Source organism: Monodon monoceros, unplaced genomic scaffold (genome assembly GCF_005190385.1).
Source record: "Monodon monoceros isolate NGI ecotype Baffin Bay Population unplaced genomic scaffold, NGI_Narwhal_1 Super_Scaffold_18, whole genome shotgun sequence".
In the NCBI taxonomy this organism is placed as follows: Eukaryota; Metazoa; Chordata; class Mammalia; order Artiodactyla; family Monodontidae; genus Monodon; species Monodon monoceros.
In genome coordinates, this window is record NW_021703774.1 from 123419389 (window position 1) to 123441569 (window position 22181).

The 22181-nt window shown below is 39.3% G+C and overlaps 1 protein-coding gene across 1 annotated transcript in view; it reads right to left on the reverse strand.

Annotated features, from left to right (window-relative positions):
- Positions 1-6243: 6243 nt before the first annotated feature.
- IL23R (interleukin 23 receptor) overlaps positions 6244-22181 on the reverse strand; it is a 54280-nt gene continuing 38342 nt past the window's right edge. Inside the window, exons 8-11 of the mRNA XM_029229068.1 lie at positions 15660-15749; positions 13237-13342; positions 10638-10728; positions 6244-7067 (exon numbers count right to left, since the gene is read on the reverse strand). Coding sequence (XP_029084901.1) covers positions 6417-7067; positions 10638-10728; positions 13237-13342; positions 15660-15749 — 938 coding nt within the window. The 3' untranslated portion in view covers positions 6244-6416. The remainder of the gene's footprint in view (positions 7068-10637; positions 10729-13236; positions 13343-15659; positions 15750-22181) is intronic.

Consider the following 22181-nt stretch of genomic DNA (forward strand, 5'->3'; position numbering starts at 1 on the left):
ATTAACGTTATGAGGATAGGCTGAAACCAACATCTAGCATTTTTCCAAAGTGTTTCTGGGTTGGTTTGTTTGTTGCATTCGAATTGCTTTTCTGCGTTACTTTGGGCTTTAGCGAGCTCCTTCCCCATCCCTCACAAGGTTCTACATATGCTGCCTCTCTTCAATCAAGTGGAATCTCCGAAGTAGCATGCTGGGTGGAATGTGCAATGAATACTAAAAAAGGAAAAATGAACCTGCAAACACTTGGCAGCTGGCAGCTTCTTAAAATCCTAATCTCATTTAATGAAATACAAGTGATTTTCAATTTTAGCTACTAAAATAATATTCTACGTTGAATACCAAAGTAAAATGAGTGCTGAACTTTGTTTAAATCCAGATGAGAAGAGGTTTTAAATAAGCATCACATCAGCCAGTATCCAATGAATATCAAATTTTGCATGTTTACCATGAAATCCTGAACACTGAAAAGAAAACAGCAGGAGTATGATGAGAGTTTAGGGTTGGTGTTGTTTACTAGGTGGACATGAGCAGCCTGCACTACCTAAAATGCATGCTTTTCAACTTTTCTAGTCCTTTTTCTTCCTCTTCAGTCCACAAGTCTAGTGACACTTCCTGCCTCTCCTCTCAGGTACCTCATATTCCCATTCTTGCTGTCTCTATTTAAGTATCTATCCCTTCCCCCAGACTCACATATGTGTGTACAGACATATATAAGAGGATTCATTACAGGAATGGGTATACTAGTGAAAAATTGGAAACAATCTAAATGTCCGGTAACAGGAGAATAGGTAAATATACTAAAACACGTTTATTCTATGGAATACTGTGCAACTGTTTAAAGGAGTAAGATAAGGTTAAATATAATGACGTAAAAATTTCCAAGATACATTGATAGGTGAAAATAAAAAGTCACAGAATAATACTATATGTTAACCACTTAGGTAGAAAACATATTGGAAAGAACACCATTAACTTGTTGAGAGTCACTATTTTTGATGATGGGGATGACACATGGGAAGCAGGGGTGGGAAAAGGCACTGTCACTTTTCATTCCATTTACATTGGTATTGCTTAGATTTGTTTCTTTCATGTATAACTGTATAGCTTAAAACTATATATATATTTTACTACTGTACTCTTTCTTTCTCACTCACTTCTAATAAAATTCTCAGGCAGGATGTGAACAGAAAGAAACAGTCAGGTTTATGGACTTCCGCATCTCACACTTGGGTTCCAGTGTTTGACTATTTATGATTTCCTTCCTGTGCTCTGACAAAGTCACTAATTATAGGTATGCCTTTATGGTTAGAAACTGCATTTTGTTTTGCTTGAATTTTTGAACCAGTGATCTCAAGAACTGTGTTTCTGCAACACTTGCTTAGTGTGTGAATCCTCTTCCTACCCCAAACAAAAAGGGACCATTTAAGAATAAGTTCTTAATTTGTTGCTAAATGCTAATTATGAGAATTAGATAATAAGTTGTTTTCCTGACCATAAACATAAAGGAAATGCATCTTCAGAAAATCGATGGAAATTCTGTATATAAAAGATGCAGATTATTTATCCTAAATTAAATTCAAAAGTGAAATTAGCAAAGTGGCTAGGGTAGTCCTAACATGAAACATTAATTGGGATTTAATGGTGATAATCTTAGCAGTAGGAAAGAGACATAATAACATTCTATCAGACCTTTGTTAGATATCCTTGTAATATTGCCTTAATGATAGCGTCCAAGAAAGTTGCACACAATCCACTCCATGAATCAGAATCCAATTATTTTTTATTGGTTTCATGCTTTTACCCAAGAGAGATCCATAAATTGTTTTTAATCACTTCTTTTATCTTAAATCAATAGTGTCTGCCAAGTGGGTAATGTTTTCCATTAAAAACATCATCTCCCTGTAATTGGTATGATTACTTCATAAAGAGATAAACTGCAGCACAATTTGGCAGTCTTTGGGTTTATAAAATCTAATTATATTCACAACACAATATTTTATTCTTAGTAATCACAGAAAGAACATAAACTTGAACAAAACCCAGACATTTATGATGAAGTAATTGGAAAGAAACAAGTTAATTATTGCATATAGTACCACCTCTATTAGTAGTCTCTGAGAGAAAGCTTTTTACAAAGTCATTCAGAGCGTAGGGAGGTTCGAGGGAATTCTGGTCCTCTTTGCCTGGTAGGCAACCTTGTGGCTGAGATGGGGAGTTTTGTTCAATCCTGAGGTACAGGCTTCTCAAGGCTGGGCTAGGACCCGGATCACCCAGGTGTGGACTAGAAATTCCCCAGCCTTGGATTTTCATATGCAAGCCTATGCATGGATGGATAGGCTCCTTCAGCAGCAGCTACAGAGGAGGGGTAGCGGGGACAAGCATGAACATCACCCTCTGTTTCAACAGAATATTTGCTTTCACTTGTTTTTTGTTTGGGGCTTCTGCAACAGATTTCATTTGGAGAAAGGGGATCAGCTGCTAAAATTTATTTTTGAAAACCTCTGCCCTATGCCATAGTCATCTTCTGCCTCTATGTCAAAGGGACTGAAAATAGAAGGAAAGAAAAGAAGCTGGGAACACCTTCTGACTGAACCAGGAGGGCCAAACAACAACCCATGTTACCCAAAAACTGCATGCTAAAACTCTAAAGCCCTCTTATAGCATCAATATTATTTCTAACTCTGGCAAAAACAAATTCCTAATTTAAAAAAGGATAAAACACACACACAAACCAAGGAGATACCCCCAAATTGTAATTCAATTTTTCCTCCCTATATTGCTTCTGTGTAAGAAAAGAGAGGTAGGGAGCAAAGAAGATTCAAGAACAGGAGGAAATTGGATGTCCCTTAATCAGCTTCAGTATTGTCCAGAACCAAGGTGTTCCATTTTGCTTCAGCATCATTGCATACTAATCTACCTTTCTTTCTTTGTATTTCTCTCCCCTTCTTTCCTCTCGATGGTATCTTGAGGGGCTTTTTCTCTCTCTTCCTCTTTCTCCGTAACCCACTCCAATAAGTATGACACATTCATTTAGGAAGCAGCAACTTAGATTGTGAGACTCAGAGAAAGAAAGTTAATAATAAGCCCAAGGGCTAGATGGAAAGATGAAAAGATACAAAGTTGTCCCCTAAAGCTACAGAAAATTCTGACTGAGGAAGGGAAAGGTGGCAGAGGCCTGGGGTTAGGGGCAACTTGTCCAGGAGGGAAAGAAGTAGAGACATTAGCTCTGGACAATTCTTCTATAAAAGGGACTTATCAGTGGCAAGCTGATTCTCACATGCAGCTCCTACCTGTGATTCAGATTGCAACGTCCCCTCCTGGGAAAGACCTTCCCTGACTGCCCAGCACAAAGTGGCCACCAAGTCCTTCTCTATCACATTATCCCATTTTACCTCTCTACATGGCACTCATTATCTGGCATTTTTATTCTTTATTTTTTCTGCCTCTCTCCATCTCCTATCCTCACCCTCTTCCCCACCGAAAGCTCCCTGAAGGGCAGTGATTTGGTTCCATGTGCTATCTGCTTCTTGCTTTTAGAATATAAGCTCTAAGGCTGCAGGGACTTGGCTGGTTTTGTTAACATCTATATTGGTTCAAAGTGCCTTTACACATAGTAGGGGCATTCAACACTTCAGTGAATACTTGTTGAATAAGAATCACAGAAAGATGGGCTTCTCTGGTGGCGTAGTGGTTAAGAATCCACCTGTCAATGCAGGGAACATGGCTTTGAGCCCTGGTGCTGTGGAGCAACTAAGTCCGTTCACCACAACTACTGAGTCTGTGCTCTAGAGCCCACGTGCCACAACTACTGAGCCCACGTGCCACAACTACTGAAGCCTATGTGCCTAGAGCCCATGCTCTGCAACAAGAGCAGCCACGATGATGAGGCGCACCACAACAAAGAGTAGCCCCCGCTCACAGCAACTAGAGAAAGCCCACGCACAGCAGCGAAGACCCAATGCAGCCAAAAATAAATAAATAAAATAAATAACTTTATTTAAAAAAAAGAATCATAGAAAGAAAACCCTTTGCCGTTTACCAAGGTTGCATTGTGATGAAGCAGTTGAAATTTTCTCTGAGTTGGGGCAATGGCAAGCATACTGCTTTGTTTATAGGTATAGCCTCAAATTTTAGTCCATTGGGACCAACAAGGGCCAATGGCGTGGATGGAACTAGAAGTGTCTCCTCCATTCTTAACATGTTGTGGGTGTGAGAAGGACACTATAGGAAGAGAAAGCAGCCCCCTTTCTGCTCCAGGGGGACAAGAAGGAGATGTTCTAAAGGAAGCACTGACTGCATTGAAAGCACACACAGAAGATCAAATAATGCTGCAATCCTATAAGCCTGACAAAAGCTTTTTTGATGTGTGGCAGGTTACAGTTATACTGAAATACACTATGAAAATATTTTTCACTTGTTAACAGATGTCTTCAGCAGATTGGTAAACATCAAAGATTCATCTTGGTCTTTTGTTATTTCTATCTCAAATACTACCCGCCTCTTTGCTTCATTATATTCTCCCATTGGATAAGGAATAACACAAAGGCATATGATCATTTACAAGTCAAGATATTTAATGTTAGCATTTCATTAGTGATTTAAAATATACACCTTTCAGAATATGTGAAGTACAACAAATATATACATATTTTAGGGTAAACAGAATAGAATTTCACAGCAGGAGATATATTTTTTACACCAATAGTATGTTCATTTTGGAGCACAATGGCTTTATTAAATGATATAAAATAAAGAGGACCATCAAGGCAAAAAAAGAGATGAATTGTGATAAATTATTTATATGTTGGACATTAAACAGTCTTCATAGATAGAGTGACCAAATGATTTATCATCCAAAGGGATGCTTCTGAGAGGGAAAAGGCACACTGGCCATAATTAACACTGGGACAACAGACAAAAACCAGGACAAACCAGGATGTGTGGTCATCCTCCTCATGGGGACATTTTTTTTTTTTTGCAGTACGCGGGCCTCTCACTGTTGTGGCCTCTCCCGTTGCGGAGCACAGGCTCCGGACGCGCAGGCTCAGCGGCCATGGCTCACGGGCCCAGCGGCTCTGCGGCATGTGGGATCTTCCCGCGTCCCCTGCATTGGCAGGCGGACTCTCAACCACTACGCCACCAGGGAAGCCCCATGGGGACATTTAATGACAACAAAACTGCTTTTGTGGTTTTTCTTTTTTTCAAAAGCCAAAACAAAACAAAATAGCTTGCTCATGTGCTAACAACTGGTCCTTTTTTGATTAACTGCTTTGTTTGCTAAAATAAAACTATTTAATCTGAATATAAATTATTGCTGACAACTGTTAGAAGAAGAAGAGAAATTCAATGGGTAATCTATTCAATTTTCAAATTGTTCTGATCATTAGAAAAAAGTCCCCCTGATGTAAAAATTAATCATAATAGAGATGTCTGTTGGGTACCATTTCTCAATTAAAATATGCATTTTATATTTTTAAGATCACCCACTTCCAATATTGACCTGGTTGGCAGATAGAGTTCATCTCCAGTCCCAGCCCTTATTGACTGTGGCCATGAGGAGCACTGTGTTGCGAGGATTCTGAGGCCACCTTAGGGCTCAGCAGAAAGGCATGAGGTGATGAGTTGGTGATGTTTACAGGAGACATAGGATATGGGGCAGTGATAGGTGTGGCAAGTATTGCCATCCTAGATTTGGAAAAATACCTGGTTTAACAATAATTTTGTGACACATATCTAATACAAAAGAAATAATTACACCTTGTTGATCTTCTACCTCAATAAATCTACTACAGTGTAATTAATACACCAACTACACCACAGGAGAACAATGCCATCACTCTGAACTGGAATGAAGACAGCTATCTCATGATTTCCACACATCACTGTTTTACAACTCTCTCAGTCCAAAATCAAAATAAGGAAGATCAAATTCTTAACATCTGAATACAAAGTAGTAGGGCAAAAACCCAACACAGTAAACATGCAATTAATTGTTCCTCTGTTTCCATCCCTTACCTATTCTGTTGTCTGTGGGCTGTATTTTTATCTACTCGAGAGAACACTAAGTAATAAAATGAAAATTAAACTTGCTTTTCCTCTTGTAAGCAAATACTAATATCTCGATTTCAAAGAACGATTTTCAGCATTTATTTCACTACCACATATTTTGCATTATTTATCCTTCATACAAAAGAGAGATCTGTTTTGTGCCTTGTAATGAAAATTTAAAAAGATATAGTTGATACATCTTCTAAAATATAGGAGGCATCCCTAATATTGTTGCTGCTTTTGTGGCCATGAATTATATTCTATGTTTAGATCTTAATTCTCCAATTAAAAAAAATAGGGCAGAATTAAATTTGTGTTGTGGGAGAGAGCCATCTTCAAATTGCAAGGCAGCTTTGGACTACACAGCTCTACTTTTCTAAGAGTGAAATCCTATTGAAGTGGCTTTCCAAAATATTTTGTGGAAAATAAGAATTTATAGATGGTAACGCCTCGTTCATGCTCCCCAAACAGGTCACGAATTCATCAGGCAGCAGGGTCTGTTCTGGAATATTTTCATTTGGTGATGCATTTTCCAAAAGCATGGTGGCTTCCCCTTCTACAGGGTTTTGCATGTCTGGAGGACTGCATTCTCCTTGATTTAAAATGAGGCTTAATTCTTCAAGAAATAGTGTGTTGCTTAGCGAATTCATACTTGAGACAGAGAAAGAAAAATTAGGATATTTTTTAAACCTGGCATTCTTTCCCAGGTTTAAGCAATCAGCTGGTGGCTCCAGAGTTGAGGAAGCTGTTTCATCATTATTGCTGAGATGGTTTCCCCCAGTGAGAAAATTTGAAATCTGGGGTTTATACCCAGTGTTGAGATCAGGAATATATACAATTGTAGTGTTGGTGAGTAGTGACTTCTGCAGGCTGTCGTTTGTCTCCACGGATCCTGTGCTCTTTTCCCTTTTGTAGTCCATGGGTTTTTCTTCTGGGAGAAAGATTTCTATCTCCGTAATCACTGGATCAACATATAGGACCTGTTCTCTGGAATTATTATTCATAAATTCACTTTTTTCCTAGAAAGAAAAGACATTGTTTTATTTTACAAAAGAAGTTTAAAGGAGCCAACTGGATAATTGAGTAAGGACTGGAGTTTTGCTTTCCCTCAACTTTCCTCTCCCCCTCATTTTTCTTCATATTGTTTCGCTTCCCATATGATTTCCTCCTTTTGTCTTTTGTTAACCCTGCTCCATTCCAAATGTTTGTTAAATTCTCCCAGGAGGAGACTGAAGGAAGGGAGTAATAAAAATAGTCCATGCTTTAAGCACATGCCTTTATTTAAAAATTTTAAAGAGAAAGAAGCCTATTTCATATTCACTTGCAAATTATTTCAGGGCCTTTTAAAATTTTGGACTATTTCTTAATATTATAGTTCCTTTCTACAAGAAAATACTTTGTTGCTTAAATAAAAGAAAGTTGGCGGTGGGGGATAGTGCATGGAGAATCCTATTTTGCTTCCATTTGAGAATAAAGTTGTAGTAAATGCTTTGTGCTGTGGTTCTAAAGGTGTGCAGCTAGCTGCTCACAATTCAGACATGTCTGTGATGATCAGTCAGGAGGTTGGGTGAAGAAAGTTTTTCTTTGTATAAAAGCCTGATGACTCTTCTGGTAAGAAAAGGACTCGAAGCCTTCCAGCTGATGGCTGGCTTCCCAGGGCAAATAACTCCCACCCAACACAATTACAAAATTATAGCCACTTGCTATGGACTGAATGTTTGAGTCCCTCCAAAATTCATATGTTGAAGCCCTAACCCCCAATGTGATGGTATTAGGAGGTGGGGCCTTTGGGAGGTAGTTAGGTCATGGGAGTGGAGCCTTCATGAATAGGATTAGCGTTCTCATAAGAAAAGACACGAGAGAGCTGATCTCTCTGTCTGCCATGTGAGGACACAACCAGAAAGCAGCCATCTGCAAGAGAGCTGTCACCAGGAACCAGATCTGCTGGTGTCTTGATCTTGGACCTCCCAGCCTCCAGGACTGTAGGAAATAGATGTTTGTCATTTAAGCCACCCTGTCTATGGTATTCTGTTGGAGTAGCCTGAACTGACTAGAACACTACCCCTTAGTTTTTGGGCAGAAAACAAAGCCTCATCTGAAGGAAACCCTAAGGTTCATTTCTAATTCCAGGAGCCCAGAATGGGAAGGAAGTTTGACAAAGACGAAGACCTTGAATAAAGCAGCATGAAGGGTCGTTCAAATTTTCATCGACTCTGCCTCCCCAAGGCACTTGCCACGTTTGGGTTGGGAAGGGCAGACATGTAGTCATGGGTCAGATGCAGTCAAAGGAGCTAGAGTTGCTATAGTAAACTGAGAGGAAGGCGGTGTTTTCCCCTCTTCAGGCTGGCAGCTGAGTGGAGAAGTGGATGGGAGTCAGACCATAGTGAAGGACATAGAAGAGCAACAGGGACTATTCCAGTGTGAGGACAGTAAAGGAAGAGGAGGATCTGATCACAACGAGGGCAGGGACAATGCTCTGAATCACAGAGTGTCCCCAGTTCCCTAGGATAACTAGTGGGGGAGCAAGACAGAACGACTAAGTGGAATGTATATCAAGACCACAGTATTTATTAGTTGTAGTTTGGTGACTATGTACTTGTCCTTCAGTCAGCTGTTAACTATGTACTTTATTCTATATGTGGGTTCAGTTATTCCAGACCACCCGTCCACTGTGTAGGCAACATTACCTCCTTCAAAATCAACCACGTCCACACCCTTTCTCTCCTTCAAGGATCCAGAGACAAGGATCCCTCCTCTTGCTCCAGGTGAGACTTTCCTCCACATCCCTTCATAGTCGTGCTTGATGAGTCCCCTCCCTCCCCCGCCCCTCCCCCCCATACTAGTCCTCTCAAGCCCATTCAATTTAGTACAAACACGCTTCTGAGTCCATACTGCTCTGGAGCTACTGTTAATACATTCGTTGCATCAGTATTGAGAGTATTTGATCATGTGTCAGCATAGCCCCTTTCTTACTTCCCTTCTAGACTACACTCCTCAAAAGATGTCTCCACTCTCAGTCCCCTTCCATTCACTTCTAACTGAACCCCTGGGCCGGGATTACCAGTGACCTGCTCCTTGTCACATTCCACAGATGCATTCCACTTCTTATGTTACAGACCCTCTACAAAGTCAGCACCAAGCACCCTTGCTTCTCGACACTTGGCCCACAACTCACGATGCTCATTTCTCTACCTTCCCATTCTGCCTCTTTCCTAGGACCGTTCCTATTCCAATGGGCACACCCTCACTGACTCCTCACTGGCTTTAGCAATAGTTTGCAACCCCTTAACAGTGTGCTCACCATGGCTGTGTAGTGGAATCACTTGGGAAGCTTTGGAAAATGCTGAGGCCTGGGTCTCCCCCTGCCCTCCCTCCCCCAAAGACCCTGGGTTGTGGCCTGGGAATCAGGATTCTAGCATGCAACCAAGGCTGAGAACTGTTGCCTTAGGGACTCACCTGGGGCTAGGGAAGGAGTTGGTTAACGGGCTCACTAGATCTCCAAAAAGAGCCACTTTTTCTTGTTTTACAAATACTTGTCTTCCTCACATCATTTGAACAAAGGGTTCCTAGGCTAAAAATAACTTTTTTTCAAGTTTGAAAACTATTGATTGGCAGAATGAAGTCTGAGTTCCATAATAAGGTCTCCTGTGATCTGATCCCTCTCTGCATTCCCACATTATTCCAGTCACTCTTCACATCAAGTGTTTCCACAAAGCAACACCCAACATGCTCTTCTCACCTCTGTGCCTTTGCTCATGTAGCCTGTCTATTTTGAATGTCTTCCGTTTCTCCTGAGCAACTCCTTCCTGTCTTTTAATATGTTTCCTCTATACTCTCATCATGTTTGGTCTCATCTCTGTTACTGTACTACGTCACTGCATTGCAATGCTTGAATGATGTGTCTGTCCCATCAACTGAGTTTTGAACCCCTTGACAGCCAGGCTGGAGAGCCAGAAAGTGTAGGAGCACACATAGCAGATTACTTCCCCTCTTCCATAATCAGCAGCAGCTCCTCCATGACTGGCAAAGTCCCCTACAGCCTCAGGGTCTTCCTGGGGCACCCTTCTATTCTTTGCTAAACTGGATACCTGGCCCACCCCTGGTGACGCCATCTGCCATAGTCCCCTCACATTCATCTTCTCTAATTCCACTGGGTCTCAGGAGCAAAGTGGTGTCCTCCCTGGGCTCCACCTGCTTCTCCAGTCTCATGTAAAACAGAAGCCCCTTTGTGTCTCTGAGGCTCGATCTATTGACATTTTCTTCCCTCTTCCTTTTGTCCCTGAAGACACCTTCCAACTGCTTGGCCACCAAGTAAGTGGCTCTGGCACCTGGCTTACAATCTTCCATTCACTCTTCTCTTTTGAATGGCATTGCTTCTCTCTTTCATCTCTCTTTTCTTCCCTTAGTCCATTCTCTCATCTCTCTTAAGTATGATTTGAAATATGTATAATTTTATCTCTATATAAGCCATACAGTTGTGCAAATATGCACACATATTTCTTTATTTGAATGGAAATTCTACTTTAATTATTGGACTGCACTCTTGGTTTCAGCTGCCATTTAGTTTGTATTTGATGGTGTTTGGTTACCTGTAGCATTTTCACAACATTGCTATTTTCTATATTAGGAATATCTTCATAAAGCCACTTCGGTATTAGCAATAAGATTCTTCTTTTAATTCTAAAAAACAAAAAATGACTAAGAATAAGCATCTTACTTGAGGATTGGTGCAGGCAATCATCTAGGAGATTAGGAAATCAACTAGAATGGAATGCATAATTAAAACCAAACTTTCCGATGCAGAAACTAAGATTTCCATCTCTTACTTTAAAAAGTTATGTGGGAAGTTGATTCAATATCTTTTCAGATTTTCCTCTTCTCTCTATTGCTCTGCCTGTCTCTAATAAGCCGGAACATTACAAAACATTCACACTAGATTCAAGATAAATGGGAGAACCACCCAGGAAGTGAAACTATACACATGTTAAATATGGCAAACCATTATAAGCGGAGATGTCGGTGTGGAAAAGTTTGTAAAACCTAAGGGATATTTTGTAAAACTTTCCAAGGGGACCATAACCACAGAGAAATATTAAAGAAGAGAATGTCATATAATAAAACTATAATATTTGAGCTCCTCTAATTGTAATGATTCTAAATAAGGTTGAGATGATAATGGTGGCTCCAGACTTTCCTTATGTAGTTGGAGCAGGAGTCCTGGGAAGTTGGCTTGCAGTTGTGTGGAATGGTGAGGACACCAGTTTTTACTTAGGCTGTGTGCTTATTACGGATCTCTGGGATCGGGTGGTGGAAGGAAGAGTGAGAAGCTGTGAACACCTCACTTTTCCTCCTAAGCTACCCCTTGGCACTGCCACTGTGTTGAAAGCACTTTCTGCATTTACGTAAAAATTGATTTGAGCAAAAAGGCTGTCCCGGGAGCTTCGAAGAGACTACACTGATCTCTGGCACGTTATTATGTGTTAACAATGCAGCACAACAGATCAGACTCATATCTGTTTATGCAGCTTCTCTAAGAACTTTTACTAAGTAACAACCAAATTAGCTGCATGGAATTTGCTTGCCCAGTTTGACCTTGAACTGTAGGGTAAAAAATAATTTCTTTACACATATTTATACAATGTTTTATGGTTCAGTTTTTTAAATAATTCACACTCCCTTTGTATACCTAAAATGAGACCAAATTAGTAAGTTCATGCTATTGAAGAAAAGTTTTTATACAGCATACTGATACAGTGAGAAAAATATATATGTGTGTGTGTGTATATATATAGATAGATAGATACCACTCTTGTTCTCATTATATTAAAAATTGTTTTGCTCTCCATTTTCCAGTTCTGTTTCTGAAATAAGGCTTTTATAAATAATGTAAAGTTATAGTAAAAACAGTATCTGCTCATATGTAAAATAGTAATATTGGAATTATCTCTAGTTTTATCTTTTTAAAAAGAATGCTTATTTAAATAATTAAATTAGCAAAGAATTGTTTTATTTTCTTATTTATCGTTACCAGTAGGAAGTTAATTTTTAGTTCGTAACAAACTTAATGTTATTTAAAATTTTGCACTCTCTAGGCCATCTTTGGATAATAACACAAATATTAATATGCTTATGCACTACAACTTGGAACATTAAGATATTTCAAAGGGTTTTATAATCAAGTATATTTTAAAACAACCTGAAATAAAGTTCCATATTAGTTTTCTCACCTCACAAGGGTACCAGGGATATATTTATTAATGTGTAATTTAAAAGCTTAGGTTTTGAGGAAAAAGCCTATGTAAATTTAAAAAATATATCACTAGTGTACCTTATTCACAATAGCTCATTCTGAATCTCTCTACTGCATTTTGATTATAAATTTCAAAGAAAGAAGGATTATCTCATGAAGGAAGTGATGGCAAGAAATAGAAACTCAGTGCCAATTAGGCAAAGAACATTCACATGTGTTAAATTTGTGCGTCACTGGACGAACTGGGGGACTGACACCTCAAACAACTTTATTAACCAATTAGAAATACTCAGTGCATCTGGTAAAATTTAGGGTGTCAAAGGCCTTGCTTCCCTCAAAGTCTCATTTTAAAATAATTAGGCATTGATCTTTATTATACTAATACCATATTGGAAAAAAATGACTGAAGGAGGCCAAGGGGAATGGGCATTGGGGCTGGATGCTAAAACACTAACACGATTGGTATCAAAGTGATGAATTCACACATTGCCACACTTCTCTTCACACTGATTCAGGGGATTTGCTTGGGTAGAACTTGAGGTAGGTTACGACTTAAACTACTGTGAAGAATTCAGGCACTGTAGACAGACTTGAGGGCACAATGAGAAGGCTGCGTAGGGAAAGACAGAACATGGGCTGAGACGTCAGCTGTTCCTGGCTTAGTGTTTGGTGACCTTGGGTTGAGCACTTAACCTCTCTAAGCCTCGTGTAAGTCATCTGTAAAATAGGCCACTGAGCTTTTCTGGCAGGATCTTGCAAGGATTAAATGAATGACATTTGTAAATAGTTTGGCATGGGTGGGTACTCATTGAACAGTTTCTTTTGTCTTTCTCTCAAGAAAAATGTTGATGAATTTTTCTAGTAAATCATAGAATTGACTACATTTTGATGGTACCAATATATGTCTAAATGAGAAAACAAATTCTACAAAAACTTACCCAGTTCTGAGCGATCTGTTCAATATCCCAATCAAAGAAAGAATTGATAAAATAACGGCAAAGAAGACCATTCCTAATAGAAGCCCAATGTCTTGTTGCCTATTGTCTGAGAGGAAAGAAAAATAATTTTAGGTATAATTTCCATCTATGTGACGCCAGAATCATTGTTCTTCTACTCTGCTCCAAGTGAAGGTCATTGATCTCAAAGGAAATAGGAAGGGGAAATAAAATTAACCTTTACCTTGGGCTGTAAAGTGACTGCCCTTCCAAACTGCACAATACCTTTTGTTTGAGGGAATTGGGCTGCATATATCTGATGTCAGTGAATTGAGTCTCTGGCAAACGTGGTCAGCATTAGACATTTTTCTGAGCTTGTGCTTGCATATTTTATATAAAAAAAGTTTAGTGATAAACATCACTTGGTTTGTTCGGCACGAGTGAGAATTCCCAATTGCTTGAGACAGAGTCTAAAGCTGGCCACAATCACAACTGAGTTGTTTTTTTTTTTTTAACCTTTTGTACAAGACAGAAGTTATGTACAACTTGTCACCATTCTTCGAAATTTATTGTTCATGAATTTTTTCCTGCTAAAAAAGAACCTTCACTCTACTTAGAACAATATTTGTTATAAGAGAGAAATCCAAATTGCCATATATCTTACACTGACATTTTATTTTAAAAACAGTGCTTTTTTTGAATTTTGAAGTGGAATTAATCGCCTGTAATCTTTAAATAATTATTATATTCGGCATGTGTTACCTACCAGACTCATCCTATTTTCTCCCTAGTACATGAAAAACCCTATTTTCTATTTTCAAATGTAAACTTTAATTTGGACATGACTTGTCATGCTGGAGTTGGTTCTGAGCCATGCTGGGTATTGGCCCCTTCCATCCTCCTTCCTCCCCAGCTTTGGCAGACGTTTATCGGATACTTACCATGTGTCAGACACTGAATTGGCCCTGCCCTAGTTATTCCCCAGCGGCACCTAACATGCACTTGGGGGTCTCCACGCTGTCCAGCCCCTCTCCTAAAGCCACTGGTGGGCCAGGGCCAGTGTGGCTTACTTCACTCCAAAGTCCCAGTGGGGTATGGAATTAGTGTTTTCCTAGGACTACAATACTATTGCTAAGGATTTCAAGCAACTAACGGGAGGTACTGGCTTCCACATATCCTTGTGCATTAGTCCTGGAGGAGAATGAGGATTTCCCAAGTTAACATGGGGCCAGGTAAAGGGGTTTGAGGAGTAGAGCAGAGTCACCAAGAGAATAACCTGAGATACCTGGGTTCGAACTAGATGCTGCTGCTTATTAGCTCTGTAACATCAGAGCATAATAATGTACTTGCTGAAGCTCAAGTTTCCTCTTCTGTAAAATAATACCTATCTCACAGAGCAGCCATGGGTTCCTAGCCTCCACAATTCCCACAGAAATATCAAGGTGCAGGTCTGTGCAGGCATTTGTAATTAGGGATCTGTGCTGAACCTAAGCACTTGGCCCGTAATTGATTCACATAACACAAATTCAGAGTACCCTTACATTGCTTCATTTCCTTTATAACACTTGCTGCCCCCTTCCTTTCCTTTTTTTTGTTTGTGGTTTCCCCCACCCCACCCCGTCTATCTGGAATGGAAGCGCCATGAAGACAGGGCCTTTGTTCATCTTTTTCACTGCTGATTCCCCAGTACTCAGAATAGTGCTTGGCACATAAATATGTGCCTGGCAACATAGAATATTTTTTGAATAAATAAACAGAAGTCCAAAGAATGTCAATATTACCTGCCAAAGTTTTTATACTATTCTTGCCAGATTTCTGTGCAAGGAGATAAATGCTCTACAACCTGATCTAATATCTTTTTTATGCCTGAAACATTTAGATATGCTTATCAATGGAAAATACAAAGTCATACTAACAAATAAAATGGGAGCTGGTTTGTATAAGAGAAAGAGCACAGACTTCAGGATTTGAAAATTGGACTTGAATTTTAGTCCAAACAAGTTCCTCAACCTCTCTGAGCTCCAGTTTTCCCATCTGTAAAATAGATACATAGCACTTACCTCAACAGGTTGTTTTGAAGATTGATGAAGATTTTGAAGGTTGAAAAAGATGATGTATATGAAATTCCTAGCACATGGTAGACACTCAAATAATGGTATTTTTTAGGAAGAATTTTTGAGGTCTTGAGCCCCAGCAGCAATTGAACTGAACGTGTATCTAACTCAGAGCAAAGCTGGCAAAATCTACCTAAACCACTCCTTACATTCAATTTAAAGCAGATTTTTGTTTGATTATTTTCCTATGGAAAGCATGTGGCATATCTTACTGTCAAGAAACGTATGCCTGACACATGATTTTTCAGTATGGAGCATTCAGATGGATGATTAGTAAAGACTACTCAACAAACCTAAGCAGTATTTTCTTACCAGAAGTAAGGTGTCCTTCAAAGATGGAAGCAATTAGAAGCCCAGAATTCTGAGTATCATGTTGAAATGATTTCAGTGTGACCTGGGGAACTTAAACAAAAAGAAAATAGTGTCAGCTTTTTATTTTTTGCACTCAGGTTACCCAATTTCCTTAGAGAGTTTCTTCACTTGTTTGGAGATGATTAAAGCAAACCAGTAACTTTAATAGACTGGAAAGATGGAGTAAAAGCAAAAACGTGTGTGTGTGTGTGTGTGTGTGTGTCTTCTTCTTTTTATTAAATTGGGTAAATCCTAAAGGAGGAAACATTCAAAGGACAATAAAAACTACCTAGGGTTTGTAAGACTTGAAGGTGTGTCCACTAATTTCATGAGGCTTCTAGGCAACAAATTCCAAGGAGCTTTATTTCATTCACCGAGCCAGAAAAAAACACACAACTGGTCTCTACTTGATTCCTTCCAAAAGATGATGCAATAAAGTTTAGGTTTCCTTAAGAGCCTCCAAGATGTGTCACTTTTGGCTTTGCACAGTCTTAGAGATGCTGTTTGTGAACAGCCTCTTGGCTTCATATAAGAAGCCCAGTTTTGATTAGCAGACACTTTGAGGTTATAACATAAGGGTGGAATGCCATTAATGACTTCCCTCTGCTCCTTCCCCGCGGGCAAGGATCCTGGCCAGCACTGTCTACCCGTAAAGCCTGTTAGAACACTGCTAATGAAATCTTCTGACCAGGGTGGGGTCAGCTGCCTTGGTAGCTAACTTGTTTTCAGCCTGAACTCAGAAGAGTCCTGGATGGGCTTCCCTGGTGGTTCAGTGGTTAAGAATCCGCCTGCCAATGCAGGGGACACGGGTTTAAGCCCTGGTCGGGGAAGATCCCACATGCCGCGGAGCAACTAAGCCCATGTGCCACAACTACTGAAGCCTGTGCTCTAGAGCCTGGGAGCCACAACTACTGAGCCCTCGTGCCACAACTACTGAAGGCCGTGCGCCTAGAGCCCATGCTCTGCAACAGGAGAAGCCACCGAATGAGAAGCCCGCACACCTCACCTCAATGAAGACCCAATGCAGCCAAAAAAATAATAATGATAATAATAAAATAAAATAAATAAATTTATAAAAGAAAAAAAAGAGTCCTGGAGTTTCCTTACCCACCTCCTCCCTCCTGATAATTAAAAGCTTCCAGAGGTGACTTCAAGGACACAATTCTCCCAGCTGACAGAAGATATTCCTGAAAATGGTTCTAAGCTCTGGATCTCCAAGAGGGCCTCAAGCCCTATTTATTCAGTCATTCTGATTTCAGTGTTCAAATTCTTCTATTAAAAGAATCACTTTGGGGGCCAGGGAGAAATCACAACTTGAGGTGTCCTTAACTGCTACGGAGATATCATGGGCTTGTATAACAAGCTATGTGGCCAGGGCAACTCTCTTTGAGAAAAATATCACAGAGTTCCGATAAAAAGATTCCTATGGGTCTTTGGAAATGTTTTAAAAAGGCTGATCTGGGTGCAAACACAGGCTCGATTGAAGAGTAGTTTTCTAAGAACAATGGGTAGGGAATTTTAGAAGATGAAAACATCAGAAAAGCCAAAAGTTCTTTCCTGTGTTTTTATTCTCACTTCTCCACAGCAAGAGGGAAATGTTTCACTGTGGATTGTGACAAATCAGAAGCTCTTTGTGGCTCCTCAGTGCTTCACTATGTCTCTTTTTTCCCTAAGTATGTGGTTCCATCCCCAGTGGTCAACAGCCAGGTTTATTCATCTAAATTAGTATTTTACAGGCTTATGTTCATTCTCAGGGAGCCCAAGCAGGAGTCTGCATCTACATTAGTTTAAAATTTTAAGAAAAATATTACATTAAAATGTAACACAACTTTCAATTTTGCAAAATCATGGGTTTATAGCATATGTTGCTGGATTATTTTTGTTTTCACTTTTATTACTTTAAAGTTAGCATTTTTATTTAAAAATATATATGGTGCTGTTGGCTTTTAATACCGGTTAATATAATTCTGTTGTATAAACTACAGGTGATTATTTGGCATGAAACGTCAGTTATTAATTTGCATCACATAAAAATAATTTTCATATCTGACTAGGGCTTTATTAGCCCTAATAGAGAATAAACATAATCTTCCTTTAGAGTCTTTTTGTTATCATAGTTTCAAATCAACCAGGTGTATTAATTTAAATTAGATTAAATTAAAGTCAGTTAAAAGAGATGCTTAATTGTAAGAGGGTAATTTCACAAAGAATCAGATATCTGAAGTAAGACAATTTATAAACAAAACTGTCAGAGAAGAGATCAAGCCAATGACAAATTTTTTTTATTAATGTTTATCGGAGTATAGTTGCTTTACAATGTTGTGTTAGTTTCTGCTATACAGCAAAGTGAATCAGTTATATGTATATACGCTGTACCTATATCCACTCTTTTTAGATTTCCTCGCCATTTAGGTCACCATAGATCATTGAGTAGAGTTCCCTGTGCTACACAGTAGGTTCTCATTAGTTACCTATTTTATACATGGTAGTGTATATATGTCAATGACAAAATTTTTAAGCGAAGGCCTGAAATGAAGCCATATAGACTATTATCTTCATGACATACTGCCACCAAGTGGCTAGGTCATTTCTTCTTAAATCATACTTAATATTTTTCATTATAAAAGCAGTAACTATAATAGGAAAAAATAATTTTAATAAGAAAAATAAAAGAGAGAGGGAAAAAAACTCTAATACATCTCCTTAATTCACCTGCCATGACTGAAAAACATTGTTTATATCAACTCTAATCATCAGTGTATTGCCTAAAATGCTAGAAAAAAAATCTCATGGTATTTTTGTAATTTATTTAATATCTTCAGCGTTATGTCTGTAAAGAGACAGTTCTGTCCCTGCAGCGGAATATTAAATTACGCTTTATTACTCTCACAGCATATATTTGAGTGTACTCAGAAACCCCAAATCGTCTCTAATTTGGTAAGAATTTTTATATAACTTATACACACTGACATTGGACACTAGAGTTAGTCTTAACAGAAGGCAGTATGTTTATAGGGAGTTTAGAATGGTTTTAAAAAAAGATGCAGTTTCTTGTTCTTGGACAAAACTAGAAGCATAACTACATTCTTTGGCCTACCCAATACGAGCTTAATTTAATCAAATCCACTCAGAAGGAGTTAGTTTTAGCAATAATGTATTCCATCTGTTTCTTAGGGATAATGTCAAAACAGCCTCCTCAGCCTTTCCCGCTACGTCTACCATGGGGCAAAGTGTGTTTTGTTATTCTTTTAAAGTGATGATTTATCGAGTACTAATTATGTTCCAGATACTGTACTAGACTTTACATGCTTTCTTTCATTTAATCCTTACAACAACCCAATCAGGTAGATAGTACTATTGTCCTCATTTTATGGATGAGGAAACAAAGGCATAAAAAGGATAAATGACTTGTCCAAAGTCACCTAGGTAGAGGTCCAAGAGTGAAAATTCCTACCTGGTTCTGGCATGTAATTTGTGCTGGTCTCTGCTCCATTAATTAATAATCTCACTTTTGTAGCAGGATGGCTCCAGATGGAGCAGCTGAGTCAGCCTTGCAAGCAGTGCTCCCATGCTGAGACTTAGCCATTGCTCCCTGGGGGCTGGCCAGTGTGTTAGAGCTGCCTGGCCTTGTAGAGCTCAGAACCCACCACAATGGACGATGGTTGGGCTAACCCATTGAGCACTGATTCTCAGACTCTTCCAGCCTAGAGTTATCTTCTTCTGAACACCAACTATTTCCCTTTTATACAAGCAATACTTGCTAACTGTAGGATGCTTGAAAAGTATAGAAGAGTATGAAAAAGAAAATACAATTTTACATTTGTTCACAAACTAGAAACAATCATATTTTTACATTTGTTAACAGTCTTTTGTGTATATCTGTACCCTAGTTGAGATCATGCTCTTTACTAAATGTTGTGTCTGGGATTTTAAAATTTAATATTATATCATGAACATTTTTAAATTTTCTTAAAAATTGTTCAAAATCATTATACTAATGGCAATTTAATATTTCATGATGTTTGTACTGTGTTTATTCAATCATCCTCCATTAAAAAAGTGTATAGCTTGCTGATTTCAAATACCAGCTTTGGATTCAGATGAAACTCAGTTCAAATCCCGGCTCTATCACTTGGAGTTGCTTGGCCCTGGGCAAGTTGCTTAACTGCTTTGTGACTCAGTATCTTCATTTGTAAAATTGGGTAATAACAACGCTTCATTCATGAGGTTTGATGACATAGTTCATACAAAGCACTTAGTACCATGCCTTATACAAATTAAAAGCTTAATAAGCGTTAGCTATTGCTATGATTGGACTTTTAGATTGTTACCAAATTCTTACTTTTATAATTAGCTTTTAAATAAATATCATTGTACATAAGACTCCTTTCCATAGCTCTGCTTATTTCCTAAGGCTAGATTTCTATAAGTGGAATTAGTGGGCCAAAGGGTATGGACATTTATAATGCTCCTTTGTTTAGTTTTGTCCTTGCCAGTCTTGGTGTCAGAGCCACAGTAATCAAGGCCTGCTTCTTAGAGGTTTGACCAGAGCCGACACAGGGACCTTTCTAGATCTTTCTCTTTCAGAAGTTTCTAGATATTTAAGAAAGAAGAGCCATATTATAGGTGTGTTTTTCAAGTTAGTGAAGGGTTTTTTTTCCATCTTGTTTTTCTTAAAACATAAACATCTCCTTTTGATTTCTTTCTATTCTTCTTCTTCTAATAATCTTAGCTATTCACAGCATTTACATGCTATCTCCCTAGGCCAACTTAGCTCTGTGGTTGGAATTCAACATTATTGGGCCAAGAGTGAAGATTGGACCCCAGTCCATGTCAGATGGCAAAGCAAAAGACAGTGGCCAGACCTATCAAATAGGCAGCAGAAGCCCAGGGCAGAGAAAACTATACATCAGAACAAACTCTTTATCACACCTCGAAAAACAAGTCAAACAATGAATCATTTCATGAGTTACTGTGTTATCCTTGTATATTAATGATGGGAGGTCGTGCCTAGGCATATTCAAGGGACCGTCTTCATGCTTATATTCCTAGGCTGTAAGTACTTGGTACATAGAGAGTAAAGAAGGTAAGAAATATGTATATGGCAATCATATTGTTAAAGAGAAAGAATAAGAGAAGGAAAAGGTAAAAAGCAGCAGCCACCTAGACATTTTCTTGAGTGACATGGACCACACAGAGGTGAGGGTCTGATGTCAAAGTGTAGCAAAATTCTATGTGCAAGAATAGGCAGCTTCCAAGTTTTACCCAGTGGTTTCGGATTCTTCAGAGGTGCAACCTTGCTGTCAAGCCAGCGTGTTCCTGTTCCTGGTCTGAACAGTCTAGTGGACATTTGCCATTTTCCAGTTGCCCAGCACCAGGACTTACTCTGTGGGCATCCTAGGGTAGGCAGGAGGCCAGTAGGGCTTCCCACTGTGGTAGCCTCAATGGAGCAGAGGCCCCCTCTCCCCACAGCCAGCAAGTAGCTGCAAGCAGATGACCTGAGCCTAGCTCATCAGATGCCCTCCTCCCCACCTCGCACAGGACACACAGCTCCAGGAAATCGCTTAGAATCCAATATGGGTGCAGCAGCTATACCCAGGGTCTGGTAACAGCAGCACCAATGGAGTGTCCAGGGCACAGGGCAGGCAGTGGCAGTGACCACAGTGCCAGCTGCGAGTTCTCACCAGATTCTTCCTAGGCTGCGATTTTGGCTGTGGTTCTAGTTCCTGCAGCCCTTGGATCCTGTCCGTGATCATTTTGCCAGCCTTTCTACTACTTTCCAGCTATCTTTCCCATAATTCTCTTTCTGCTTAAGAGAACCAGATTTTATTTCTTTTGCTTGCACCTAATCGCAGTGAAAACTTGTGTAGTTGGTAAAAATTGCAATTGTTGGTAGTGGGTGGTTAGGTGAGGAGACATGGTAGGACAATAATGACCCCACAAAGATGACCATGCTCTAATCCCTGGAATTTGTGTATAGATTACCTTATATGGCAAAAGGGATTTGAGATGGAGAGATTATCCTAAATTACAGGGACGAAATTTCAAGGGTCTTTATAAGAAGGAGGCAGGGGGGTCAGAGTCAGAGAAAGAGATTGGCAGATGCTATACTTCTGGCTTTGAAGATGAAGGATGAGGCTACAAGCCAAGAAATGCAGGCAGCCTCTAGAGTCTGGAAAGCGCACTGAAACTGACTCCTAGAGCTTCCGGAAGGAACACAGTCCTGCCGATGCCTTGATTTTGGCCCAGTGATATTTATTTTGGATTTCTCACCTCCATAACTACTAGATAATACCTTTGTATTAAGTTACTGAATTTATGCTAACATTTTACAGAAGCAATAGGAAACTAATACAGGAGATTATTACTTCCTCATGAAAAAGCATAATCTTTATTCTCTATTACCGGATTGCAAACCTCAGAGAAATTGTGAAACTCTTATGAATTGCTTTTTATTCTACAAAACCCTGGTGGTTTATTAGG